The following is a 27,806-nucleotide window of genomic DNA, read 5'->3' as shown; positions in this document are numbered from 1 at the left end:
CAGTGCTCTCTCTGGCTAACAGCATTATTCACCCTGTCTGACGCCAGTGCTCTCTCTGGCTAACAGCATTATTCACCCTGTCTAACGCCAGTGCTCTCTCTGGCTAACAGCATTATTCACTCTGTCTAATGCCAGTCCTCACTCTGGCTAACAGCATTATTCACTCTGTCTAACGCCAGTGCTCTCTCTGGCTAACAGCATTATTCACTCTGTGTGACGCCAGTGCTCTCTCTGGCTAACAGCATTATTCACCCTGTCTGACGCCAGTGCTCTCTCTGGCTAACAGCATTATTCACTCTGTCTAACGCCAGTGCTCTCTCTGGCTAACAGCATTATTCACCCTGTCTGACGCCAGTTCTCTCTCTGGCTAACAGCATTATTCACCCTGTCTGACGCCAGTGCTCTCCCTGGCTAACAGCATTATTCACTCTGTCTAATGCAGTGCTCTCTCTGGCTAACAGCATTATTCACTCTGTCTGACGCCAGTGCTCTCTCTGGCTAACAGCATTATTCACCCTATCTGACGCCAGTGCTCACTCTGGCTAACAGCATTATTCACCCTGTCTAACGCCAGTGCTCACTCTGGCTAAAACCAGTCCTCACTCTGGCTAAAACCAGTCCTCACTCTGGCTAAAACCAGTCCTCACTCTGGCTAACAGCATTGTTCAATCTGGCTGATGCCAGTGCTCTCTCTGGCTAACAGCATTATTCACTCTGTCTGACACCGGTGCTCACTCTGGCTAAAACCAGTGCTCACTCTGGCTAAAACCAGTGCTCACTCTGGCTAAAACCAGTGCCCACTCTGTCTAACGCCAGTGCTCACTCTGGCTAACAGCATTATTCACTCTGTCTGACACCGGTGCTCACTCTGGCTAAAACCAGTGCTCACTCTGGCTAAAACAGTGCTCACTCTGGCTAAAGCCAGTCCTCACTCTGTCTAACGCCAGTGCTCCCTCTGGCTAACAGCATTGTTCACTCTGTCTGACGCCAGTGCTCTCTCTGGCTAACAGCATTATTCACTCTGTCTGACACCGGTGCTCACTCTGGCTAAAACCAGTGCTCACTCTGGCTAAAACCAGTGCTCACTCTGGCTAAAACCAGTGCCCACTCTGTCTAACGCCAGTGCTCACTCTGGCTAACAGCATTATTCACTCTGTCTGACACCGGTGCTCACTCTGGCTAAAACCAGTGCTCACTCTGGCTAAAACCAGTGCTCACTCTGGCTAAAGCCAGTCCTCACTCTGTCTAACGCCAGTGCTCCCTCTGGCTAACAGCATTGTTCACTCTGTCTGACGCCAGTGCTCTCTCTGGCTAACAGCATTATTCACTCTGTCTGACACCGGTGCTCACTCTGGCTAAAACCAGTGCTCACTCTGGCAAAAACCAGTGCTCACTCTGGCTAAAACCAGTGCCCACTCTGTCTAACGCCAGTGCTCACTCTGGCGAACAGCATTATTCACTCTGTCTGACACCGGTGCTCACTCTGGCTAAAACCAGTACTCACTCTGGCTAAAACCAGTGCTCACTCTGGCTAAAACCAGTGCCCACTCTGTCTAACGCCAGTGCTCACTCTGGCTAACAGCATTATTCACTCTGTCTGACACCGGTGCTCACTCTGGCTAAAACCAGTGCTCACTCTGTCTAACGCCAGTGCTCCCTCTGGCTAACAGCATTGTTCACTCTGTCTGACGCCAGTGCTCACTCTGGCTAAAACCAGTTCTCACTCTGTCTAACGCCAGTGCTCACTGTGGCTAACAGCATTGTTCACTCTGTCTAACGCCAGTGCTCTCTCTGGCTAACAGCATTATTCACTCTGTCTAACGCCAGTGCTCACTCTGGCTAACAGCATTATTCACCCTGTCTGACGCCAGTGCTCACTCTGGCTAACAGCATTATTCATCCTGTCTGACGCCAGTGCTCTCTCTGGCTAACAGCATTATTCACTCTGTCTGACGCCAGTGCTCACTCTGGCTAACAGCATTATTCACCCTGTCTGACACCAGTGCTCTCTCTGGCTAACAGCATTATTCACCCTGTCTAACGCCAGTGCTCACTCTGGCTAACCGCATTATTCACCCTGTCTGATGCCAGTGCTTGCTCTGGCTAACAGCATTATTCACTCTGTCTGACGCCAGTGCTCTCTCTGGCTAACAGCATTATTCACTCTGTCTGACGCCAGTGATCTCTCTGGCTAACAGCATTAATCACTTTGTCTGACGCCAATGCTCTCTCTGGCTAACAGCATTATTCACTCTGTCTAACGCCAGTGCTCTCTCTGGCTAACAGCATTATTCACCCTGTATAATGCCAGTGCTCTCTCTGGCTAACAGCATTATTCACCCTGTCTGACGCCAGTGCTCTCTCAGGCTAACAGCATTATTCACCCTGTCTAACGCCAGTGCTCTCTCTGGCTAACAGCATTATTCACCCTGTCTGACGCCAGTGCTCACTCTGGCTAACAGCATTATTCACCCTGTCTGATGCCAGTGCTCTCTCTGGCTAACAGCATTATTCACCCTGTCTGACGCCAGTGCTCTCTCTGGCTAACAGCATTATTCATCCTGTCTGACGCCAGTGCTCTCTCTGGCTAACAGCATTATTCACTCTGTCTAACGCCAGTGCCCTCTCTGGCTAACAGCATTATTCACTCTGTCTAATGCCAGTCCTCACTCTGGCTAACAGCATTATTCACTCTGTCTAACGCCAGTGCTCTCTCTGGCTAACAGCATCATTCACTCTGTGTGACGCCAGTGCTCTCTCTGGCTAACAGCATTATTCACCCTGTCTGACGCCAGTGCTCTCTCTGGCTAACAGCATTATTCACTCTGTCTAACGCAAGTGCTCTCTCTGGCTAACAGCATTATTCACTCTGTCTGACGCCAGTTCTCTCTCTGGCTAACAGCATTATTCACCCTGTCTGACGCCAGTGCTCTCTCTGGCTAACAGCATTATTCACTCTGTCTAATGCAGTGCTCTCTCTGGCTAACAGCATTATTCACTCTGTCTGACGCCAGTGCTCTCTCTGGCTAACAGCATTATTCACCCTGTCTGACGCCAGTGCTCACTCTGGCTAACAGCATTATTCACCCTGTCTAACGCCAGTGCTCACTCTGGCTAACAGCATTATTCACCCTGTCTGACGCCAGTGCTCTCTCTGGCTAGCAGCATTATTCACTCTGTCTAACGCCAGTGCTCACTCTGGCTAAAACCAGTCCTCACTCTGGCTAAAACCAGTCCTCACTCTGGCTAAAACCAGTCCTCACTCTGGCTAACAGCATTGTTCAATCTGGCTGATGCCAGTGCTCTCTCTGGCTAACAGCATTATTCACTCTGTCTAACGCCAGTGCTCACTCTGGCTAAAACCAGTCCTCACTCTGGCTTAAACCAGTCCTCACTCTGGCTAAAACCAGTCCTCACTCTGGCTAAAACCAGTCCTCACTCTGGCTAAAACCAGTCCACACTCTGGCTAACAGCATTGTTCAATCTGGCTGATGCCAGTGCTCTCTCTGGCTAACAGCATTATTCACCCTGTCTGACGCCAATGCTCACTCTGGCTAACAGCATTATTCACCCTGTCTGATGCCAGTGCTCTCTCTGGCTAACAGCATTATTCACCCTGTCTGACGCCAGTGCTCTCTCTGGCTAACAGCATTATTCACCCTGTCTGACGCCAGTGCTCTCTCTGGCTAACAGCATTATTCACTCTGTCTAACGCCAGTGCTCTCTCTGGCTAACAGCATTATTCACTCTGTCTAATGCCAGTCCTCACTCTGGCTAACAGCATTATTCACTCTGTCTAACGCCAGTGCTCTCTCTGGCTAACAGCATTATTCACTCTGTGTGACGCCAGTGCTCTCTCTGGCTAACAGCATTATTCACCCTGTCTGACGCCAGTGCTCTCTCTGGCTAACAGCATTATTCACCCTGTCTAACGCCAGTGCTCCCTCTGGCTAACAGCATTATTCACCCTGTCTGATGCCAGTTCTCTCTCTGGCTAACAGCATTATTCACCCTGTCTGACGCCAGTGCTCTCTCTGGCTAACAGCATTATTCACTCTGTCTAATGCAGTGCTCTCTCTGGCTAACAGCATTATTCACTCTGTCTGACGCCAGTGCTCTCTCTGGCTAACAGCATTATTCACCCTGTCTGACGCCAGTGCTCACTCTGGCTAACAGCATTATTCACCCTGTCTAACGCCAGTGCTCACTCTGGCTAAAACCAGTCCTCACTCTGGCTAAAACCAGTCCTCACTCTGGCTAAAACCAGTCCTCACTCTGGCTAACAGCATTGTTCAATCTGGCTGATGCCAGTGGTCTCTCTGGCTAACAGCATTATTCACTCTGTCTAACGCCAGTGCTCACGCTGGCTAAAACCAGTCCTCACTCTGGCTAAAACCAGTCCTCACTCTGGCTAAAACCAGTCCTCACTCTGGCTAAAACCAGTCCTCACTCTGGCTAACAGCATTGTTCAATCTGGCTGATGCCAGTGCTCACTCTGGCTAACAGCATTATTCACTCTGTCTAACGCCAGTGCTCACTCTGGCTAACAGCATTATTCACCCTGTCTGACGCCAGTGCTCTCTCTGGCTAACAGCATTATTCACCCTGTCTGACACCAGTGCTCTCTCTGGCTAACAGCATTATTCACCCTGTCTGACGCCAGTGCTCACTCTGGCTAACAGCATTGTTCACTCTGTCTAACGCCAGTGCTCTCTCTGGCTAACAGCATTATTCACCCTGTCTAACGCCAGTGCTCACTCTGGCTAACAGCATTATTCACCCTGTCTGACACCAGTGCTCTCTCTGGCTAACAGCATTATTCACTCTGTCTAACGCCAGTGCTCACTCTGGCTAACAGCATTATTCACCCTGTCTGACACCAGTGCTCTCTCTGGCTAACAGCATTGTTCACCCTGTCTAACGCCAGTGCTCACTCTGGCTAACAGCATTATTCACCCTGTCTGACACCAGTGCTCTCTCTGGCTAACAGCATTATTCACCCTGTCTAACGCCAGTGCTCACTCTGTCTAAAACCAGTCCTCATTCTGTCTAACGCCAGTGCTCTCTCTGGCTAACAGCATTATTCACCCTGTCTGACGCCAGTGCTCACTCTGGCTAACAGCATTATTCACCCTGTCTGACGCCAGCGCTGTCTCTGGCTAAAACCAGTCCTCACTCTGTCTAACGCCAGTGCTCTCTCTGGCTGACAGCATTATTCACCCTGTCTGACGCCAGTGCTCTCTCTGGCTAAAACCAGTCCTCACCCTGTCTGACGCCAGTGCTCTCTCTGGCTAACAGCATTATTCACCCTGTCTGACGCCAGTGCTTGCTCTGGCTAACAGCATTATTCACCCTGTCTAACGCCAGTGCTCTCTCTGGCTAACAGCATTATTCACCCAATCTGACGCCAGTGCTCTCTCTGGCTAACAGCATTATTCACCCTGTCTAACACCAGTGCTCACTCTGGCTAACAGCATTATTCACCCTGTCTGACGCCAGTGCTTGCTCTGGCTAACAGCATTATTCACCCTGTCTAACGCCAGTGCTCTCTCTGGCTAACAGCATTATTCACCCTGTCTGACGCCAGTGCTCACTCTGGCTAACAGCATTATTCACCCTGTCTGACGCCAGTGCTTGCTCTGGCTAACAGCATTATTCACCCTGTCTAACGCCAGTGCTCTCTCTGGCTAACAGCATTATTCACCCTGTCTGACGCCAGTGCTCACTCTGGCTAACAGCATTATTCACCCTGTCTGACGCCAGTGCTTGCTCTGGCTAACAGCATTATTCACCCTGTCTAACGCCAGTGCTCTCTCTGGCTAACAGCATTATTCACCCTGTCTGACGCCAGTGCTCAATCTGGCTAACAGCATTATTCACTCTGTCCAACACCAGTGCTTGCTCTGGCTAACAGCTGTACTTGCTCTGGCTAAAGCCGTTACTTACTCTGGCTAACGTCAGGTGCACCTCCAGCTCGGCGATTCGTCTCCCCGGGCAGCCCCGGACACCGTATCCAAACGGTATTGAGCTGAACGGATGGTGTTTGAGTCTTTCTGCTCCTCGGACCCAGCGGTCAGGCTGGAACAGGTGAGGACTGGGGAAGTCCTCCTCATTGTGGGACATCGCATAGTGGCAAAGGATCAGCTGTGTCTACAGGAAAAAAGAATTGAGCTCCAGCGTACAGTATCAGAAATACTACCGGTCTCTACAACCTATCTATGTTTGGACCTGAGGAAGGAGCTGCGCTCCGAAAGCTAGTGATTCAAAACAAACATGTTGGACTTTAACCTGGTGTTATAAGACTTCTTACTGTGTTTCCAATGTTCCACAACGGACAGCAGAGAATGTGTTTCCCTCATCATTCCTGTCTGCCTGGTGTCTATATTCACTAACACAATTAGGGGAGCTGTCTGTGTCTCTCTCGGTGTGGACACTGGGCTAGTGTCACTCTCAATGTGAGCGTTGGGCTGTGTGACTCTCGGTGTGGACACAGGGCTGTGTCACTCTCAATGTGAGCGCTGTGTCACTCTCAGTGTGAGCGCGGGGCTGTGTCACTCTCGGTGTGAGCGCTGGGCTGTGTCACTCTGTGTGAGTGCTGGGCTGTGTCACTCTCAGTGTGAGCGCTGGGCTGTGTCACTCTCAGTGTGAGTGCTGTGTCTGTCTCAGTGGGAGCGCTGGGCTGTGTCACTCTCAGTGTGAGCGCTGTGTCACTCTCAGTGTGAGCACTAGGCTGTGTCACTCTCAGTGTGTCCGCTGTGTCACTCTCAGTGTGAGCGCTGGGCTGTGTCACTCTCAGTGTGAGCGCTGGGCTGTGTCACACTCAGTGTGAGCGCTGGGCTGTGTCACTCTCAGTGTGAGCGCTGGGCTGTGTCACTCTCAATGTGAGCGCTGGGCTGTGTCACTCTCGGTGTGAGTGCTGTGTCACTCTGTGTGAGTGCTGGGCTCTGTCACTCTCAGTGTGAGCGCTGGGCTGTGTCACTCTCAGTGTGAGTGCTGTGTCAGTCTCAGTGTGAGCACTGGGCTGTGTCACACTCAGTGTGAGCGCTGGGCTGTGTCACTCTCTGTGTGAGCGCTGGGCTGTGTCACTCTCAGTGTGAGCGCTGGGCTGTGTCACTCTCAGTGTGAGTGCTGTGTCACTCTGTGTGAGTGCTGGGCTGTGTCACTCTCAGTGTGAGCGCTGGGCTGTGTCACTCTCGGTGTGAGCGCTGTGTCACTCTCAGTGTGAGCGCTGTGTCACTCTCAGTGTGAGCACTGGACTGTGTCACTCTCAGTGAGTGCGCTGTGTCACTCTCAGTGTGAGCACTGGGCTGTGTCACTTTCAGTGTGATTGCTGTGCTGTGTCACCCTCGGTGTGAGCACTGTGTCACTCTCGGTGTGAGCACTGTGTCACTCTCGGTGTGAGCGCTGTGTCACTCTCGGTGTGAGCGCTGTGTCACTCTCGGTGTGAGCGCTGGGCTGTGTCACTCTCAGTGTGAGCACTGTGTCACTCTCAGTGTGAGCGCTGGGCTGTGTCACTCTCAGTGTGAGTGCTGTGTCACTCTCAGTGTGAGCACTGGGCTGTGTCACTCTCGGTGTGAGCGCTGTGTCACTCTCGGTGTGAGCGCTGGGCTGTGTCACTCTCGGTGTGAGCGCTGTGTCACTCTCGGTGTGAGCGCTGGGCTGTGTCAGTCTCAGTGTGAGTGCTGTGTCACTCTCGGTGTGAGCGCTAGGCTGTTTCAGTCTCAGTGTGAGCACTGTGTCACTCTCGGTGTGAGCGCGGTGTCACTCTCGGTGTGAGTGCTGGGCTGTGTCACTCTCGGTGTGAGCGCTGTATCACTCTCGGTGTGAGCGCTGTGCTGTGTCACTCTCAGTGTGAGCGCTGTGTCACTCCCAGTGTGAGTGCTGTGTCACTCCCAGTGTGAGTGCTGTGTCACTCTCCGTGTGAGCGTGTGTTACTCCCAGTGTGAGCGCTGTGTCACTCTCAGTGTGACAGCTGGGCTGTGTCACTCTCGGTGTGAGTGCTGTATCACTCTCGGTGTGAGCGCTGTGTCACTCTCAGTGTGAGCGCTGTGTCACTCTCAGTGTGAGCACTCGGCTGTGTCACTCTCAGTGAGAGCGCTGTGTCACTCTCAGTGTGAGCACTGGGCTGTGTCACTCTCAGTGTGAGTGCTGTGTCACTCTCAGTGTGAGTGCTTTGTCACTCTCAGTGTGAGTGCTGTGTCACTCTCGGTGTGAGTGCTGTGTCACTCTCAATATGAGCGCAGTGTCACTCTCGGTGTGAGCGCTGTGTCACTCTCGGTGTGAGTGCTGTGTCACTCTCAGTGTGAGTGCTGTCTCACTCTCTGTGTGAGTGCTGTGTCACTCTTAATGTGAGCATTGGGCTGTGTTACTCTCAGTGTGAGTGCTGTGTCACTCTCAGTGTGAGCACTGTGTCACTCTCGGTGTGAGCACTGGGCTGTGTCACTCTCAGTGTGAGCGCTGTGTCACTCTCAGTGTGAGCGCTGGGCTGTGTCACTCTCAGTGTGGGTGCTGTGACACTCTCAGTGTGAGCGCTGGGCTGTGTCACTCTCAGTGTGAGCGCTGTGTCACTCTCAGTGTGAGCACTGGGCTGTGTCACTCTCAGTGTGAGCACTGGGCTGTGTCTCTCTCAGTGTGAGTGCTGTGTCACTCTCAGTGTGAGCGCAGTGTCACTCTCAGTGTGAGCACTGTGTCACTCTCAGTGTGAGCGCGGGGCTGTGTCACTCTCAGTGTGATTGCTGTGCTGTGTCACCCTCGGTGTGAGCACTGTGTCACTCTCGGTGTGAGCACTGTGTCACTCTCGGTGTGAGCGCTGGTCACTCTCGGTGTGAGCGCTGTGTCACTCTCGGTGTGAGCGCTGGGCTGTGTCACTCTCAGTGTGAGTGCTGTGTCACTCTTAGTGTGAGCACTGGGCTGTGTCACTCTCGGTGTGAGCGCAGTGTCACTCTCGGAGTGAGTGCTGTGTCACTCTCAGTGTGAGTGCTGTGTCACTCTCGGTGTGAGCGCTGGGCTGTTTCAGTCTCGGTGTGAGCGCTCAGCTGTGTCACTCTCAGTGTGAGCGCTGGGCTGTGTCACTCTCACTGTGAGCGCTGTGTCACTCCCAGTGTGAGCGCTCAGCTGTGTCACTCTCAGTGTGAGCGCTGGGCTGTATCACTTTCGGTGTGAGTGCTGTGTCACTCTCAGTGTGAGCGCTAGGCTGTGTCACTTTCGGTGTGAGCGCTGGGCTGTGTCACTCTCGGTGTGAGCGCTCAGCTGTGTCACTCTCAGTGTGAGCGCTGGGCTGTGTCACTCTCAGTGTGAGTGCTGTGTCACTCTCAGTGTGAGCACTCAGCTGTGTCACTCTCAGTGTGAGCGCTGGGCTGTATCACTCTCGGTGTGAGTGCTGTGTCACTCTCAGTGTGAGCGCTGGGCTGTGTCACTTTCGGTGTGAGCGCTGGGCTGTGTCACTCTCAGTGTGAGCGCTGTGTCACTCTCAGTGTGAGCGCTGTGTCACTCTCAGTGTGAGCGCTGGGCTGTGTCACTCTCGGAGTGAACGCTCAGCTGTGTCACTCTCAGTGTGAGCGCTGTGTCACTCTCAGTGTGAGCGCTGGGCTGTGTCACTCTCGGAGTGAACGCTCAGCTGTGTCACTCTCAGTGTGAGCGCTGTGTCACTCTCAGTGTGAGCGCTGGGCTGTGTCACTCTCAGTGTGACTGCTGGTCTGTGTTACTCTCGGTGTGAGCGCTCAGCTGTGTCACTCTCAGTGTGAGCGCTGTGTCACTCTCAGTGTGAGCGCTGTGTCACTCTCAGTGTGAGCGCTGGGCTGTGTCACTCTCAGTGTGACTGCTGGTCTGTGTCACTCTCGGTGTGAGCGCTGTGTCACTCTCAGTGTGAGCGCTGTGTCACTCTCAGTGTGAGCGCTGGGCTGTGTCACTCTCAGTGTGACAGCTGGGCTGTGTTACTCTCGGTGTGAGTGCTGTGTCACTCTCAGTGTGAGCGCTGGGCTGTGTCAGTCTCAGTGTGACTGCTGGGCTGTGTCACTCTCGGTGTGAGTGCTGTGTCACTCTCAGTGTGAGTGCTGTGTCACTCAATGTGAATGCAGTGTCAATTTCGGTGTGAGCGCTGGGCTGTGTCACTCTCGGTGTGAGCGCTGGGCTGTGTCACTCTTGGTGTGAGCGCTGTGTCACTCTCAGTGTGAGCGCTGTGTCACTCTCAATGTGAGCGCTGTGCTTTGTCACTCGGTGTGAACGCTCAGCTGTGTCACTCTCAGTGTGAGCGCTGTGTCACTCTCAGTGTGAGCGCTGTGTCACTCTCGGGGTGAGCGCTGGGCTGTGTCACTCTCAGTGTGAGCGCTGGGCTTTGTCACTCTCGGTGTGAGCGCTGGGCTGTGTCACTCTCAGTGTGAGCGCTGTGTCACTCTCGGTGTGAACGCTGGGCTGTGTCACTCAGTGTGAGCGCTGGGCTGTGTCACACTCGGTGTGAGTGCTGTGTCACTCTCGGTGTGTGCGCTGTGTCACTCTTGGTGTGAGCGCTGGGCTGTGTCACTCTCGGTGTGAACGCTGGGCTGTGTCACTCTCGGTGTGAGCGCTGTGTCACACTCGGTGTGAGCGCTGGGCTGTGTCACTCACATTGTGAGCGCTGGGCTGTGTCACTCTCGGTGTGAGCGCTGTGTCACTCTCGGTGTGAGTGCTGTGTCACTCTCGGTGTGAGCGCTGGGCTGTGTCACTCTCAGTGTGAGTGCTGTGTCACTCTCGGTGTGAGCGCTGGGCTGTGTCACTCTCGGTGTGAGCGCTGTGTCACTCTCGGTGTGAACGCTGGGCTGTGTCACTCTCAGTGTGAGCGCTGGGCTGGGTCACTCTCGGTGTGAGCGCTGTGTCACTCTCGGTGTGAGCGCTGGGCTGTGTCACTCTCGGTGTGAGCGCTGTGTCACTCTCGGTGTGAACGCTGGGCTGTGTCACTCTCAGTGTGAGCGCTGTGTCACTCTCAGTGTGAGCGCTGGGCTGTGTCACTCTCAGTGTGAGCGCAGTGTCACTCTCGGTGTGAGCGCTGTGTCACTCTCGGTGTGAGCGCTGGGCTGTGACACTCTCGGTGTGAGCGCTGGGCTGTGTCACTCTCCGTGTGAGCGCTGGGCTGTGTCACTCTCGGTGTGAGCGCTGTGTCACTCTCGGTGTGAGCGCTGGGCTTTGTCACTCTCGGTGTGAGCGCTGGGCTGTGTCACTCTCGGTGTGAGCGCTGTGTCACTCTCGGTGTGAACGCTGGGCTGTGTCACTCTCAGTGTGAGCGCTGTGTCTCTCTCAGTGTGAGCGCTGGGCTGTGTCACTCTCAGTGTGAGCGCAGTGTCACTCTCGGTGTGAGCGCTGTGTCACTCTCGGTGTGAGCGCTGGGCTGTGTCACTCTCGGTGTGAGCGCTGGGCTGTGTCACTCTCCGTGTGAGCGCTGGGCTGTGTCACTCTCGGTGTGAGCGCTGTGTCACTCTCGGTGTGAGCGCTCGGCTGTGTCACTCTCAGTGTGAGCGCTACGCTGTGTCACTCTCAGTGTGAGCGCTGTGTCACTCGGTGTGAGCGCTGGGCTGTGTCAATCTCAGTGTGACTGCTGGGCTGTGTCACTCTCAGTGTGAGTGCTGTGTCACTCTCGGTGTGAGCGCTGGGCTGTGTCACTCAATGTGAACGCAGTGTCACTCTCGGTGTGAGCGCTGGGCTGTGTCACTCTCGGTGTGAGCGCTGTGTCACTCTCGGTGTGAGCGCTGGGCTTTGTCACTCTCGGTGTGAGCGCTGGGCTGTGTCACACTCAGTGTGAGCGCTGTGTCACTCTCGGTGTGAGCGCTGGGCTGTATCACTCTCGGTGTGAGCGCTGTATCACTCTCGGTGTGAACGCAGTGTCACTCTCAGTGGGAGTGCTGTGTCACTCTCAGTGTGAGCACTGGGCTGTGTCACTCTCAGTGAGAGCGCTGTGTCACTCTCAGTGTGAGCACTGGGCTGTGTCACTCTCAGTGTGAGCGCTGTGTCACTCTCAGTGTGAGCACTGGGCTGTGTCACTCTCAATGTGAGCGCTGGGCTGTGTCACTCGCAGTGTGACTGCTGGGCTGTGTCACTCTCAGTGTGAGTGCTGTGTCACTCTCAATGTGAGCGCTGGGCTGTGTCACTCGCAGTGTGACTGCTGGGCTGTGTCACTCTCGGTGTGAGTGCTGTGTCACTCTCAGTGTGAGTGCTGTGTCACTCTCGGTGTGAGGGCTGTGTCACTCTCGGTGTGAGCGCTGTGTCACTCTCGGTGTGAGCGCTGGGCTGTGTCACTCTCAGTGTGAGTGCTGTGTCACTCTCGGTGTGAGCGCTGTGTCACTCTCGGTGTGAGCGCTGGGCTGTGTCACTCGCAGTGTGACTGCTGGGCTGTGTCACTCTCGGTGTGAGTGCTGTGTCACTCTCAGTGTGAGCGCTGTGTCACTCTCGGTGTGAGTGCTGTGTCACTCTCGGTGTGAGCGCTGGGCTGTTTCAGTCTCGGTGTGAGCGCTCAGCTGTGTCACTCTCAGTGTGAGCGCTGGGCTGTGTCACTCTCGGTGTGAGTGCTGTGTCACTCTCAGTGTGAGCGCTGGGCTGTGTCACTTTCGGTGTGAGTGCTGGGCTGTGTCACTCTCGGTGTGAACGCTGGGCTGTGTTACTCTCGGTGTGAGTGCTGTGTCACTCTCAGTGTGAGCGCTGTGTCACTCTCGGTGTGAGCGCTGGGCTGTGTCACTCGCAGTGTGACTGCTGGGCTGTGTCACTCTCGGTGTGAGTGCTGTGTCACTCTCAGTGTGAGTGCTGTGTCACTCTCGGTGTGAGCGCTGTGTCACTCTCGGTGTGAGCGCTGGGCTGTGTCACTCTCGGTGTGAGCGCTGTGTCACTCTCGGTGTGAGCGCTGGGCTGTGTCACTCAATGTGAACGCAGTGTCACTCTCGGTGTGAGCGCTGGGCTGTGTCACTCTCAGTGTGAGTGCTGTGTAACTCTCAGTGTGAGTGCTTTGTCACTCTCAGTGTGAGTGCTGTGTCACTCTCGGTGTGAGTGCTGTGTCACTCTCAATGTGAGCGCTGTGTCACTCTCGGTGTGAGCGCTGTGTCACTCTCGGTGTGAGCGCTGGGCTGTGTCACTCTCGGTGTGAGCGCTGGGCTGTGTCACTCTCAGTGTGAGCGCTGGGCTGTGTCACTCTCGGTGTGAGCGCTGTGTCACTCTCGGTGTGAGCGCTGGGCTCTGTCACTGTCAGTGTGAGCGCTACGCTGTGTCACTCTCAGTGTGTTCGCTGTGTCACTCGGTGTGAGCGCTGGGCTGTGTCAATCTCAGTGTGACTGCTGGGCTGTGTCACTCTCAGTGTGAGTGCTGTGTCACTCTCGGTGTGAGCGCTGGGCTGTGTCACTCTCGGTGTGAGCGCTGTGTCACTCTCGGTGTGAGCGCTGGGCTTTGTCACTCTCGGTGTGAGCGCTGGGCTGTGTCAAACTCAGCGTGAGCGCTGTGTCACTCTCGGTGTGAGCGATGGGCTGTATCACTCTCGGTGTGAGCGCTGTATCACTCTCGGTGTGAACGCAGTGTCACTCTCAGTGGGAGTGCTGTGTCACTCTCAGTGTGAGCACTGGGCTGTGTCACTCTCAGTTTGAGTGCTGTGTCACTCTCAGTGTGAGCACTGGGCTGTGTCACTCTCAGTGTGAGCGCTGTGTCACTCTCAATGTGAGCGCTGGGCTGTGTCACTCGCAGTGTGACTGCTGGGCTGTGTCACTCTCGGTGTGAGTGCTGTGTCACTCTCAGTGTGAGTGCTGTGTCACTCTCGGTGTGAGTGCTGTGTCACTCTCAGTGTGAGTGCTGGGCTGTGTCACTCTCGGTGTGAGCGCTGTGTCACTCTCGGTGTGAGCGCTGTGCTGTGTCACTCTCAGTGTGAGCGCTGTGTCACTCCCAGTGTGAGTGCTGTGTCACTCCCAGTGTGAGTGCTGTGTCACTCTCAGTGTGAGCGTGTGTCACTCCCAGTGTGAGCGCTGTGTCACTCTCAGTGTGACTGCTGGGCTGTGTCACTCTCGGTGTGAGTGCTGTATCACTCTCGGTGTGAGCGCTGTGTCACTCTCAGTGTGAGCGCTGTGTCACTCTCAGTGTGAGCACTCGGCTGTGTCACTCTCAGTGAGAGCGCTGTGTCACTCTCAGTGTGAGCACTGGGCTGTGTCACTCTCAGTGTGAGTGCTGTGTCACTCTCAGTGTGAGTGCTTTGTCACTCTCAGTGTGAGTGCTGTGTCACTCTCGGTGTGAGTGCTGTGTCACTCTCAATATGAGCGCAGTGTCACTCTCGGTTTGAGCGCTGTGTCACTCTCGGTGTGAGTGCTGTGTCACTCTCAGTGTGAGTGCTGTGTCACTCTCGGTGTGAGTGCTGTGTCACTCTCAATGTGAGCATTGGGCTGTGTCACTCTCAGTGTGAGTGCTGTGTCACTCTCGGTGTGAGCACTGTGTCACTCTCGGTGTGAGCACTGGGCTGTGTCACTCTCAGTGTGACCGCTGTGTCACTCTCAGTGTGAGCGCTGGGCTGTGTCACTCTCAGTGTGAGTGCTGTGACACTCTCAGTGTGAGCGCTGGGCTGTGTCACTCTCAGTGTGAGCGCTGTGTCACTCTCAGTGTGAGCACTGGGCTGTGTCACTCTCAGTGTGAGCACTGGGCTGTGTCTCTCTCAGTGTGAGTGCTGTGTCACTCTCAGTGTGAGCGCAGTGTCACTCTCGGTGTGAGCGCTGTGTCACTCTCAGTGTGAGTGCTGTGCTGTGTCACCCTCGGTGTGAGCAGTGTGTCACTCTCGGTGTGAGCGCTGGGCTGTGTCACTCTCAGTGTGAGCGCGGGGATGTGTCACTCTCAGTGTGATTGCTGTGCTGTGTCACCCTCGGTGTGAGCAGTGTGTCACTCTCGGTGTGAGCACTGTGTCACTCTCGGTGTGAGCGCTGGGCTGTGTCACTCTCAGTGTGAGCGCGGGGCTGTGTCACTCTCAGTGTGATTGCTGTGCTGTGTCACCCTCGGTGTGAGCAGTGTGTCACTCTCGGTGTGAGCACTGTGTCACTCTCGGTGTGAGCGCTGCGTCACTCTCGGTGTGAGCACTGTGTCACTCTCGGTGTGAGCGCTGGGCTGTGTCACTCTCGGTGTGAGCGCTGTGTCACTATCGGTGTGAGCGCTGGGCTGTGTCACCCTCGGTGTGAGCGCTGTGTCACTCTCGGTGTGAATGCTGGGCTGTGTCACTCTCAGTGTGAGCGCAGTGTCACTCTCGGTGTGAGCGCTGTGTCACTCTCGGTGTGAGCGCTGGGCTGTGTCACTCTCGGTGTGAGCGCTGGGCTGTGTCACTCTCAGTGTGAGCGCTGGGCTGTGTCACTCTCGGTGTGAGCGCTGTGTCACTCTCGGTGTGAGCGCTGGGCTGTGTCACTGTCAGTGTGAGCGCTACGCTGTGTCACTCTCAGTGTGTTCGCTGTGTCACTCGGTGTGAGCGCTGGGCTGTGTCAATCTCAGTGTGACTGCTGGGCTGTGTCACTCTCAGTGTGAGTGCTGTGTCACTCTCGGTGTGAGCGCTGGGCTGTGTCACTCTCGGTGTGAGCGCTGTGTCACTCTTGGTGTGAGCGCTGGGCTTTGCCACTCTCGGTGTGAGCGCTGGGCTGTGTCAATCTCAGTGTGACTGCTGGGCTGTGTCACTCTCAGTGTGAGTGCTGTGTCACTCTCGGTGTGAGCGCTGGGCTGTGTCACTCTCAGTGTGAGCGCTGTGTCACTCTCGGTGTGAGTGCTGTGTCACTCTCAGTGTGAGTGCTGTGTCACTCTCGGTGTGAGTGCTGTGTCACTCTCAGTGTGAGTGCTGGGCTGTGTCACTCTCGGTGTGAGCGCTGTGTCACTCTCGGTGTGAGCGCTGTGCTGTGTCACTCTCAGTGTGAGCGCTGTGTCACTCCCAGTGTGAGTGCTGTGTCACTCCCAGTGTGAGTGCTGTGTCACTCTCAGTGTGAGCGTGTGTCACTCCCAGTGTGAGCGCTGTGTCACTCTCAGTGTGACTGCTGGGCTGTGTCACTCTCGGTGTGAGTGCTGTATCACTCTCGGTGTGAGCGCTGTGTCACTCTCAGTGTGAGCGCTGTGTCACTCTCAGTGTGAGCACTCGGCTGTGTCACTCTCAGTGAGAGCGCTGTGTCACTCTCAGTGTGAGCACTGGGCTGTGTCACTCTCAGTGTGAGTGCTGTGTCACTCTCAGTGTGAGTGCTTTGTCACTCTCAGTGTGAGTGCTGTGTCACTCTCGGTGTGAGTGCTGTGTCACTCTCAATATGAGCGCAGTGTCACTCTCGGTTTGAGCGCTGTGTCACTCTCGGTGTGAGTGCTGTGTCACTCTCAGTGTGAGTGCTGTGTCACTCTCGGTGTGAGTGCTGTGTCACTCTCAATGTGAGCATTGGGCTGTGTCACTCTCAGTGTGAGTGCTGTGTCACTCTCGGTGTGAGCACTGTGTCACTCTCGGTGTGAGCACTGGGCTGTGTCACTCTCAGTGTGACCGCTGTGTCACTCTCAGTGTGAGCGCTGGGCTGTGTCACTCTCAGTGTGAGTGCTGTGACACTCTCAGTGTGAGCGCTGGGCTGTGTCACTCTCAGTGTGAGCGCTGTGTCACTCTCAGTGTGAGCACTGGGCTGTGTCACTCTCAGTGTGAGCACTGGGCTGTGTCTCTCTCAGTGTGAGTGCTGTGTCACTCTCAGTGTGAGCGCAGTGTCACTCTCAGTGTGAGCGCTGTGTCACTCTCAGTGTGAGTGCTGTGCTGTGTCACCCTCGGTGTGAGCAGTGTGTCACTCTCGGTGTGAGCGCTGGGCTGTGTCACTCTCAGTGTGAGCGCGGGGCTGTGTCACTCTCAGTGTGATTGCTGTGCTGTGTCACCCTCGGTGTGAGCAGTGTGTCACTCTCGGTGTGAGCACTGTGTCACTCTCGGTGTGAGCGCTGGGCTGTGTCACTCTCAGTGTGAGCGCGGGGCTGTGTCACTCTCAGTGTGATTGCTGTGCTGTGTCACCCTCGGTGTGAGCAGTGTGTCACTCTCGGTGTGAGCACTGTGTCACTCTCGGTGTGAGCGCTGCGTCACTCTCGGTGTGAGCACTGTGTCACTCTCGGTGTGAGCGCTGGGCTGTGTCACTCTCGGTGTGAGCGCTGTGTCACTATCGGTGTGAGCGCTGGGCTGTGTCACCCTCGGTGTGAGCGCTGTGTCACTCTCGGTGTGAACGCTGGGCTGTGTCACTCTCAGTGTGAGCGCAGTGTCACTCTCGGTGTGAGCGCTGTGTCACTCTCGGTGTGAGCGCTGGGCTGTGTCACTCTCGGTGTGAGCGCTGGGCTGTGTCACTCTCAGTGTGAGCGCTGGGCTGTGTCACTCTCGGTGTGAGCGCTGTGTCACTCTCGGTGTGAGCGCTGGGCTGTGTCACTGTCAGTGTGAGCGCTACGCTGTGTCACTCTCAGTGTGTTCGCTGTGTCACTCGGTGTGAGCGCTGGGCTGTGTCAATCTCAGTGTGACTGCTGGGCTGTGTCACTCTCAGTGTGAGTGCTGTGTCACTCTCGGTGTGAGCGCTGGGCTGTGTCACTCTCGGTGTGAGCGCTGTGTCACTCTCGGTGTGAGCGCTGGGCTTTGTCACTCTCGGTGTGAGCGCTGGGCTGTGTCAAACTCAGCGTGAGCGCTGTGTCACTCTCGGTGTGAGCGATGGGCTGTATCACTCTCGGTGTGAGCGCTGTATCACTCTCGGTGTGAACGCAGTGTCACTCTCAGTGGGAGTGCTGTGTCACTCTCAGTGTGAGCACTGGGCTGTGTCACTCTCAGTGTAAGTGCTGTGTCACTCTCAGTGTGAGCACTGGGCTGTGTCACTCTCAGTGTGAGCGCTGTGTCACTCTCAATGTGAGCGCTGGGCTGTGTCACTCGCAGTGTCACTGCTGGGCTGTGTCACTCTCGGTGTGAGTGCTGTGTCACTCTCAGTGTGAGTGCTGTGTCACTCTCGGTGTGAGTGCTGTGTCACTCTCAGTGTGAGTGCTGGGCTGTGTCACTCTCGGTGTGAGCGCTGTGTCACTCTCGGTGTGAGCGCTGTGCTGTGTCACTCTCAGTGTGAGTGCTGTGTCACTCCCAGTGTGAGTGCTGTGTCACTCCCAGTGTGAGTGCTGTGTCACTCTCAGTGTGAGCGTGTGTCACTCCCAGTGTGAGCGCTGTGTCACTCTCAGTGTGACTGCTGGGCTGTGTCACTCTCGGTGTGAGTGCTGTATCACTCTCGGTGTGAGCGCTGTGTCACTCTCAGTGTGAGCGCTGTGTCACTCTCAGTGTGAGCACTCGGCTGTGTCACTCTCAGTGAGAGCGCTGTGTCACTCTCAGTGTGAGCACTGGGCTGTGTCACTCTCAGTGTGAGTGCTGTGTCACTCTCAGTGTGAGTGCTTTGTCACTCTCAGTGTGAGTGCTGTGTCACTCTCGGTGTGAGTGCTGTGTCACTCTCAATATGAGCGCAGTGTCACTCTCGGTTTGAGCGCTGTGTCACTCTCGGTGTGAGTGCTGTGTCACTCTCAGTGTGAGTGCTGTGTCACTCTCGGTGTGAGTGCTGTGTCACTCTCAATGTGAGCATTGGGCTGTGTCACTCTCAGTGTGAGTGCTGTGTCACTCTCGGTGTGAGCACTGTGTCACTCTCGGTGTGAGCACTGGGCTGTGTCACTCTCAGTGTGACCGCTGTGTCACTCTCAGTGTGAGCGCTGGGCTGTGTCACTCTCAGTGTGAGTGCTGTGACACTCTCAGTGTGAGCGCTGGGCTGTGTCACTCTCAGTGTGAGCGCTGTGTCACTCTCAGTGTGAGCACTGGGCTGTGTCACTCTCAGTGTGAGCACTGGGCTGTGTCTCTCTCAGTGTGAGCGCTGTGTCACTCTCAGTGTGAGCACTGGGCTGTGTCACTCTCAGTGTGAGTGCTGTGTCACTCTCAATGTGAGCGCTGGGCTGTGTCACTCGCAGTGTGACTGCTGGGCTGTGTCACTCTCAGTGTGAGTGCTGTGTCACTCTCAATGTGAGCGCTGGGCTGTGTCACTCGCAGTGTGACTGCTGGGCTGTGTCACTCTCGGTGTGAGTGCTGTGTCACTCTCAGTGTGAGTGCTGTGTCACTCTCGGTGTGAGTGCTGTGTCACTCTCAGTGTGAGTGCTGGGCTGTGTCACTCTCAGTGTGAGCACTGTGTCACTCTCGGTGTGAGCGCGGTGTCACTCTCGGTGTGAGTGCTGGGCTGTGTCACTCTCGGTGTGAGCGCTGTGTCACTCAATGAGAACGCAGTGTCACTCTCGGTGTGAGCGCTGTGTCACTCTCAATGTGAGCGCTGGGCTGTGTCACTCTCAGTGTGAGCACTGGGCTGTGTCACTCTCAGTGTGAGCGCTGTGTCACTCTCAGTGTGAGCACTGGGCTGTGTCACTCTCAGTGTGAGTGCTGTGTCACTCTCAATGTGAGCGCTGGGCTGTGTCACTCGCAGTGACTCTGCTGGGCTGTGTCACTCTCGGTGTGAGTGCTGTGTCACTCAATGTGAGCGCTGGGCTGTGTCATGCTCGGTGTGAGCGCTGGGCTGTGTCACTCTCGGTGTGAGCGCAGTGTCACTCTCGGTGTGAGCGCTGGGCTGTGTCACTCTCAGTGAGAGCGCTGTGTCACTCTCAGTGTGAGCACTGGGCTGTGTCACTCTCAGTGTGAGTGCTGTGTCACTCTCAATGTGAGCGCTGGGCTGTGTTACTCGCAGTGTGACTGCTGGGCTGTGTCACTCTCGGTGTGAGTGCTGTGTCACTCTCAGTGTGAGTGCTGTGTCACTCTCGGTGTGAGTGCTGTGTCACTCTCAGTGTGAGTGCTGGGCTGTGTCACTCTCGGTGTGAGTGCTGTGTCACTCTCAGTGTGAGTGCTGGGCAGTGTCACTCTCGGTGTGAGCGCTGTGTCACTCTCAATGTGAGCGCTGGGCTGTGTTACTCGCAGTGTGACTGCTGGGCTGTGTCACTCTCGGTGTGAGTGCTGTGTCACTCTCAGTGTGAGTGCTGTGTCACTCTCGGTGTGAGTGCTGTGTCACTCTCAGTGTGAGTGCTGGGCTGTGTCACTCTCAGTGTGAGCACTGTGTCACTCTCGGTGTGAGCGCGGTGTCACTCTCGGTGTGAGTGCTGGGCTGTGTCACTCTCGGTGTGAGCGCTGTGTCACTCTCGGTGTGAGCGCTGTGCTGTGTCACTCTCAGTGTGAGCGCTGTGTCACTCCCAGTGTGAGTGCTGTGTCACTCCCTGTGTGAGTGCTGTGTCACTCTCAGTGTGAGCGTGTGTCACTCCCAGTGTGAGCGCTGTGTCACTCTCAGTGTGACTGCTGGGCTGTGTCACTCTCGGTGTGAATGCTGTATCACTCTCGGTGTGAGCGCTGTGTCACTCTCAGTGTGAGCGCTGTGTCACTCTCGGTGTGAGCACTGTGTCACTCTCAGTGTGAGCACTGGGCTGCGTCACTCTCAGTGTGAGTGCTGTGTCACTCTCAGTGTGAGTGCTTTGTCACTCTCAGTGTGAGTGCTGTGTCACTCTCGGTGTGAGTGCTGTGTCACTCTTAATATGAGCGCAGTGTCACTCTCGGTGTGAGCGCTGTGTCACTCTCGGTGTGAGTGCTGTGTCACTCTCAGTGTGAGTGCTGTGTCACTCTCGGTGTGAGTGCTGTGTCACTCTCAATGTGAGCATTGGGCTGTGTCACTCTCAGTGTGAGTGCTGTGTCACTCTCGGTGTGAGCACTGTGTCACTCTCGGTGTGAGCACTGGGCGGTGTCACTCTCAGTGTGAGCGCTGTGTCAATCTCAGTGTGAGCGCTGGGCTGTGTCATCTCAGTGTGAGTGCTGTGACACTCTCAGTGTGAGCGCTGGGCTGTGTCACTCTCAGTGTGAGCGCTGTGTCACTCTCAGTGTGAGCACTGGGCTGTGTCACTGTCAGTGTGAGCACTGGGCTGTGTCTCTCTCAGTGTGAGTGCTGTGTCACTCTCAGTGTGAGCGCAGTGTCACTCCTGGTGTGAGCGCTGTGTTACTCTCAGTGTGAGCGCGGGGCTGTGTCACTCTCAGTGTGATTGCTGTGCTGTGTCACCCTCGGTGTGAGCACTGTGTCACTCTCGGTGTGAGCACTGTGTCACTCTCGGTGTGAGCGCTGTGTCACTCTCGGTGTGAGCGCTGTGTCACTCTCGGTGTGAGCGCTGGGCTGTGTCACTCTCAGTGTGAGCGCTGTGTCACTCTCAGTGTGAGCGCTGGGCTGTGTCACTCTCATTGTGAGTGCTGTGTCACTCTCAGTGTGAGCACTGGGCTGTATCACTCTCGGTGTGAGCGCTGTGTCACTCTCGGTGTGAGCGCTGGGCTGTGTCACTCTCGGTGTGAGCGCTGTGTCACTCTCGGTGTGAGCGCTGGGCTGTGTCAGTCTCAGTGTGAGTGCTGTGTCACTCTCGGTGTGAGCGCTAGGCTGTTTCAGTCTCGGTGTGAGCACTGTGTCACTCGCGGTGTGAGCGCGGTGTCACTCTCGGTGTGAGCGCTGGGCTGTGTCACTCTCGGTGTGAGCGCTGTGTCACTCTCGGTGTGAGCGCTGTGTTGTGTCACTCCCAGTGTGAGTGCTGTGTCACTCCCAGTGTGAGTGCTGTGTCACTCTCAGTGTGAGCGTGTGTCACTCCCAGTGTGAGCGCTGTGTCACTCTCAGTGTGACTGCTGGGCTGTGTCACTCTCGGTGTGAGTGCTGTATCACTCTCGGTGTGAGCGCTGTGTCACTCTCAGTGTGAGCGCTGTGTCACTCTCAGTGTGAGCACTGGGCTGTGTCACTCTCAGTCAGAGCGCTGTGTCACTCTCAGTGTGAGCACTGGGCTGTGTCACTCTCAGTGTGAGTGCTGTGTAACTCTCAGTGTGAGTGCTTTGTCACTCTCAGTGTGAGTGCTGTGTCACTCTCGGTGTGAGTGCTGTGTCACTCTCAATATGAGCGCAGTGTCACTCTCGGTGTGAGCGCTGTGTCACTCTCAGTGTGAGTGCTGTGTCACTCTCGGTGTGAGTGCTGTGTCACTCTCAATGTGAGCATTGGGCTGTGTCACTCTCAGTGTGAGTGCTGTGTCACTCTCGGTGTGAGCACTGTTTTACTCTCGGTGTGAGCACTGGGCTGTGTCACTCTCAGTGTGAGCGCTGTGTCACTCTCAGTGTGAGCGCTGGGCTGTGTCACTCTCAGTGTGAGTGCTGTGACACTCTCAGTGTGAGCGCTGGGCTGTGTCACTCTCAGTGTGAGTGCTGTGTCACTCTCAGTGTGAGCACTGGGCTGTGTCACTGTCAGTGTGAGCACTGGGCTGTGTCTCTCTCAGTGTGAGTGCTGTGTCACTCTCAGTGTCAGCGCATTGTCACTCTCGGTGTGAGCACTGTGTCACTCTCGGTGTGAGCGCTGTGTCACTCTCGGTGTGAGCGCTGTGTCACTCTCGGTGTGAGCGCTGGGCTGTGTCACTCTCAGTGTGAGCGCTGTGTCACTCTCGGTGTGAGCGCTCAGCTGTGTCACTCTCGGTGTGAGTGCTGTGTCACTCTCAGTGTGAGCACTGGGCTGTGTCACTCTCGGTGTGAGCGCTGTGTCACTCTCGGAGTGAGTGCTGTGTCACTCTCAGTGTGAGTGCTGTGTCACTCTCGGTGTGAGCGCTGGGCTGTTTCAGTCTCGGTGTGAGCGCTCAGCTGTGTCACTCTCAGTGTGAGCGCTGGGCTGTGTCACTCTCACTGTGAGCGCTGTGTCACTCCCAGTGTGAGCGCTCAGCTGTGTCACTCTGTGTGAGCGCTGGGCTGTATCACTCTCGGTGTGAGTGCTGTGTCACTCTCAGTGTGAGCGCTGGGCTGTGTCACTTTCGGTGTGAGCGCTGTGCTGTGTCACTCTCGGTGTGAGCGCTCAGCTGTGTCACTCTCAGTGTCAGCGCTGGGCTGTGTCACTCTCAGTGTGAGCGCTGTGTCACTCTCGGTGTGAGCACTGTGTCACTCTCAGTGTGAGCACTGGGCGGTGTCACTCTCAGTGTGAGCGCTGTGTCAATCTCAGTGTGAGCGCTGGGCTGTGTCATCTCAGTGTGAGTGCTGTGACACTCTCAGTGTGAGCGCTGGGCTGTGTCACTCTCAGTGTGAGCGCTGTGTCACTCTCAGTGTGAGCACTGGGCTGTGTCACTGTCAGTGTGAGCACTGGGCTGTGTCTCTCTCAGTGTGAGTGCTGTGTCACTCTCAGTGTGAGCGCAGTGTCACTCCTGGTGTGAGCGCTGTGTTACTCTCAGTGTGAGCGCGGGGCTGTGTCACTCTCAGTGTGATTGCTGTGCTGTGTCACCCTCGGTGTGAGCACTGTGTCACTCTCGGTGTGAGCACTGTGTCACTCTCGGTGTGAGCGCTGTGTCACTCTCGGTGTGAGCGCTGTGTCACTCTCGGTGTGAGCGCTGGGCTGTGTCACTCTCAGTGTGAGCGCTGTGTCACTCTCAGTGTGAGCGCTGGGCTGTGTCACTCTCATTGTGAGTGCTGTGTCACTCTCAGTGTGAGCACTGGGCTGTATCACTCTCGGTGTGAGCGCTGTGTCACTCTCGGTGTGAGCGCTGGGCTGTGTCACTCTCGGTGTGAGCGCTGTGTCACTCTCGGTGTGAGCGCTGGGCTGTGTCAGTCTCAGTGTGAGTGCTGTGTCACTCTCGGTGTGAGCGCTAGGCTGTTTCAGTCTCGGTGTGAGCACTGTGTCACTCGCGGTGTGAGCGCGGTGTCACTCTCGGTGTGAGCGCTGGGCTGTGTCACTCTCGGTGTGAGCGCTGTGTCACTCTCGGTGTGAGCGCTGTGTTGTGTCACTCCCAGTGTGAGTGCTGTGTCACTCCCAGTGTGAGTGCTGTGTCACTCTCAGTGTGAGCGTGTGTCACTCCCAGTGTGAGCGCTGTGTCACTCTCAGTGTGACTGCTGGGCTGTGTCACTCTCGGTGTGAGTGCTGTATCACTCTCGGTGTGAGCGCTGTGTCACTCTCAGTGTGAGCGCTGTGTCACTCTCAGTGTGAGCACTGGGCTGTGTCACTCTCAGTCAGAGCGCTGTGTCACTCTCAGTGTGAGCACTGGGCTGTGTCACTCTCAGTGTGAGTGCTGTGTAACTCTCAGTGTGAGTGCTTTGTCACTCTCAGTGTGAGTGCTGTGTCACTCTCGGTGTGAGTGCTGTGTCACTCTCAATATGAGCGCAGTGTCACTCTCGGTGTGAGCGCTGTGTCACTCTCAGTGTGAGTGCTGTGTCACTCTCGGTGTGAGTGCTGTGTCACTCTCAATGTGAGCATTGGGCTGTGTCACTCTCAGTGTGAGTGCTGTGTCACTCTCGGTGTGAGCACTGTTTTACTCTCGGTGTGAGCACTGGGCTGTGTCACTCTCAGTGTGAGCGCTGTGTCACTCTCAGTGTGAGCGCTGGGCTGTGTCACTCTCAGTGTGAGTGCTGTGACACTCTCAGTGTGAGCGCTGGGCTGTGTCACTCTCAGTGTGAGTGCTGTGTCACTCTCAGTGTGAGCACTGGGCTGTGTCACTGTCAGTGTGAGCACTGGGCTGTGTCTCTCTCAGTGTGAGTGCTGTGTCACTCTCAGTGTCAGCGCAGTGTCACTCTCGGTGTGAGCACTGTGTCACTCTCGGTGTGAGCGCTGTGTCACTCTCGGTGTGAGCGCTGTGTCACTCTCGGTGTGAGCGCTGGGCTGTGTCACTCTCAGTGTGAGCGCTGTGTCACTCTCGGTGTGAGCGCTCAGCTGTGTCACTCTCGGTGTGAGTGCTGTGTCACTCTCAGTGTGAGCACTGGGCTGTGTCACTCTCGGTGTGAGCGCTGTGTCACTCTCGGAGTGAGTGCTGTGTCACTCTCAGTGTGAGTGCTGTGTCACTCTCGGTGTGAGCGCTGGGCTGTTTCAGTCTCGGTGTGAGCGCTCAGCTGTGTCACTCTCAGTGTGAGCGCTGGGCTGTGTCACTCTCACTGTGAGCGCTGTGTCACTCCCAGTGTGAGCGCTCAGCTGTGTCACTCTGTGTGAGCGCTGGGCTGTATCACTCTCGGTGTGAGTGCTGTGTCACTCTCAGTGTGAGCGCTGGGCTGTGTCACTTTCGGTGTGAGCGCTGGGCTGTGTCACTCTCGGTGTGAGCGCTCAGCTGTGTCACTCTCAGTGTCAGCGCTGGGCTGTGTCACTCTCAGTGTGAGCGCTGTGTCACTCTCGGTGTGAGCACTGTGTCACTCTCAGTGTGAGCACTGGGCTGCGTCACTCTCAGTGTGAGTGCTGTGTCACTCTCAGTGTGAGTGCTTTGTCACTCTCAGTGTGAGTGCTGTGTCACTCTCGGTGTGAGTGCTGTGTCACTCTTAATATGAGCGCAGTGTCACTCTCGGTGTGAGCGCTGTGTCACTCTCGGTGTGAGTGCTGTGTCACTCTCAGTGTGAGTGCTGTGTCACTCTCGGTGTGAGTGCTGTGTCACTCTCAATGTGAGCATTGGGCTGTGTCACTCTCAGTGTGAGTGCTGTGTCACTCTCGGTGTGAGCACTGTGTCACTCTCGGTGTGAGCGCTGTGTCAATCTCAGTGTGAGCGCTGGGCTTTGTCATCTCAGTGTGAGTGCTGTGACACTCTCAGTGTGAGCGCTGGGCTGTGTCACTCTCAGTGTGAGCGCTGTGTCACTCTCAGTGTGAGCACTGGGCTGTGTCACTCTCAGTGTGAGCACTGGGCTGTGTCTCTCTCAGTGTGAGTGCTGTGTCACTCTCAGTGTGAGCGCAGTGTCACTCCTGGTGTGAGCGCTGTGTTACTCTCAGTGTGAGCGCGGGGCTGTGTCACTCTCAGTGTGATTGCTGTGCTGTGTCACCCTCGGTGTGAGCACTGTGTCACTCTCGGTGTGAGCACTGTGTCACTCTCGGTGTGAGCGCTGTGTCACTCTCGGTGTGAGCGCTGTGTCACTCTCGGTGTGAGCGCTGGGCTGTGTCACTCTCAGTGTGAGCGCTGTGTCACTCTCAGTGTGAGCGCTGGGCTGTGTCACTCTCATTGTGAGTGCTGTGTCACTCTCAGTGTGAGCACTGGGCTGTGTCACTCTCGGTGTGAGCGCTGTGTCACTCTCGGTGTGAGCGCTGGGCTGTGTCACTCTCGGTGTGAGCGCTGTGTCACTCTCGGTGTGAGCGCTGGGCTGTGTCAGTCTCAGTATGAGTGCTGTGTCACTCTCGGTGTGAGCGCTAGGCTGTTTCAGTCTCGGTGTGAGCACTGTGTCACTCGCGGTGTGAGCGCGGTGTCACTCTCGGTGTGAGCGCTGGGCTGTGTCACTCTCGGTGTGAGCGCTGTGTCACTCTCGGTGTGAGCGCTGTGTTGTGTCACTCTCAGTGTGAGCGCTGTGTCACTCCCAGTGTGAGTGCTGTGTCACTCCCAGTGTGAGTGCTGTGTCACTCTCAGTGTGAGCGTGTGTCACTCCCAGTGTGAGCGCTGTGTCACTCTCAGTGTGACTGCTGGGCTGTGTCACTCTCGGTGTGAGTGCTGTATCACTCTCGGTGTGAGCGCTGTGTCACTCTCAGTGTGAGCGCTGTGTCACTCTCAGTGTGAGCACTGGCTGTGTCACTCTCAGTCAGAGCGCTGTGTCACTCTCAGTGTGAGCACTGGGCTGTGTCACTCTCAGTGTGAGTGCTGTGTCACTCTCAGTGTGAGTGCTTTGTCACTCTCAGTGTGAGTGCTGTGTCACTCTCGGTGTGAGTGCTGTGTCACTCTCAATATGAGCGCAGTGTCACTCTCGGTGTGAGCGCTGTGTCACTCTCAGTGTGAGTGCTGTGTCACTCTCGGTGTGAGTGCTGTGTCACTCTCAATGTGAGCATTGGGCTGTGTCACTCTCAGTGTGAGTGCTGTGTCACTCTCGGTGTGAGCACTGTGTTACTCTCGGTGTGAGCACTGGGCTGTGTCACTCTCAGTGTGAGCGCTGTGTCACTCTCACTGTGAGCGCTGGGCTGTGTCACTCTCAGTGTGAGTGCTGTGACACTCTCAGTGTGAGCGCTGGGCTGTGTCACTCTCAGTGTGAGCGCTGTGTCACTCTCAGTGTGAGCACTGGGCTGTGTCACTGTCAGTGTGAGCACTGGGCTGTGTCTCTCTCAGTGTGAGTGCTGTGTCACTCTCAGTGTGAGCGCAGTGTCACTCTCAGTGTGAGCACTGTGTCACTCTCGGTGTGAGCGCTGTGTCACTCTCGGTGTGAGCGCTGTGTCACTCTCGGTGTGAGCGCTGGGCTGTGTCACTCTCAGTGTGAGCGCTGTGTCACTCTCGGTGTGAGCGCTCAGCTGTGTCACTCTCGGTGTGAGTGCTGTGTCACTCTCAGTGTGAGCACTGGGCTGTGTCACTCTCGGTGTGAGCGCTGTGTCACTCTCGGAGTGAGTGCTGTGTCACTCTCAGTGTGAGTGCTGTGTCACTCTCGGTGTGAGCGCTGGGATGTTTCAGTCTCGGTGTGAGCGCTCAGCTGTGTCACTCTCAGTGTGAGCGCTGGGCTGTGTCACTCTCACTGTGAGCGCTGTGTCACTCCCAGTGTGAGCGCACAGCTGTGTCACTCTGTGTGAGCGCTGGGCTGTATCACTCTCGGTGTGAGTGCTGTGTCACTCTCAGTGTGAGCGCTGGGCTGTGTCACTTTCGGTGTGAGCGCTGGGCTGTGTCACTCTCGGTGTGAGCGCTCAGCTGTGTCACTCTCAGTGTCAGCGCTGGGCTGTGTCACTCTCAGTGTGAGTGCTGTGTCACTCTCAGTGTGTGCGCTCAGCTGTGTCACTCTCAGTGTGAGCGCTGGGCTGTATCAGTCTCGGTGTGAGTGCTGTGTCACTCTCAGTGTGAGCGCTGTGTTGTGTCACTTTCGGTGTGAGCGCTGGGCTGTGTCACTCTCGGTGTGAGCGCTCAGC

General features: G+C 55.9%; 1 protein-coding gene across 1 annotated transcript in view; it reads right to left on the bottom strand.

The window, feature by feature from the left end:
• The window catches only part of LOC140386305 (sterol 26-hydroxylase, mitochondrial-like), a 134,819-nt gene that overhangs the window by 17,777 nt on the left and 89,236 nt on the right, over positions 1 to 27,806 (bottom strand). The window contains exon 8 of the mRNA XM_072468686.1: positions 5,947 to 6,150. Coding sequence (XP_072324787.1) covers positions 5,947 to 6,150 — 204 coding nt within the window. The remainder of the gene's footprint in view (positions 1 to 5,946; positions 6,151 to 27,806) is intronic.

This window comes from Scyliorhinus torazame, chromosome 2 (assembly GCF_047496885.1).
Source record: "Scyliorhinus torazame isolate Kashiwa2021f chromosome 2, sScyTor2.1, whole genome shotgun sequence".
Lineage (NCBI taxonomy): Eukaryota > Metazoa > Chordata > Chondrichthyes > Carcharhiniformes > Scyliorhinidae > Scyliorhinus > Scyliorhinus torazame.
The sequence above is the reverse complement of the archived record's forward strand: the minus strand, read 5'-3'. Positions and strand labels throughout refer to the sequence as shown.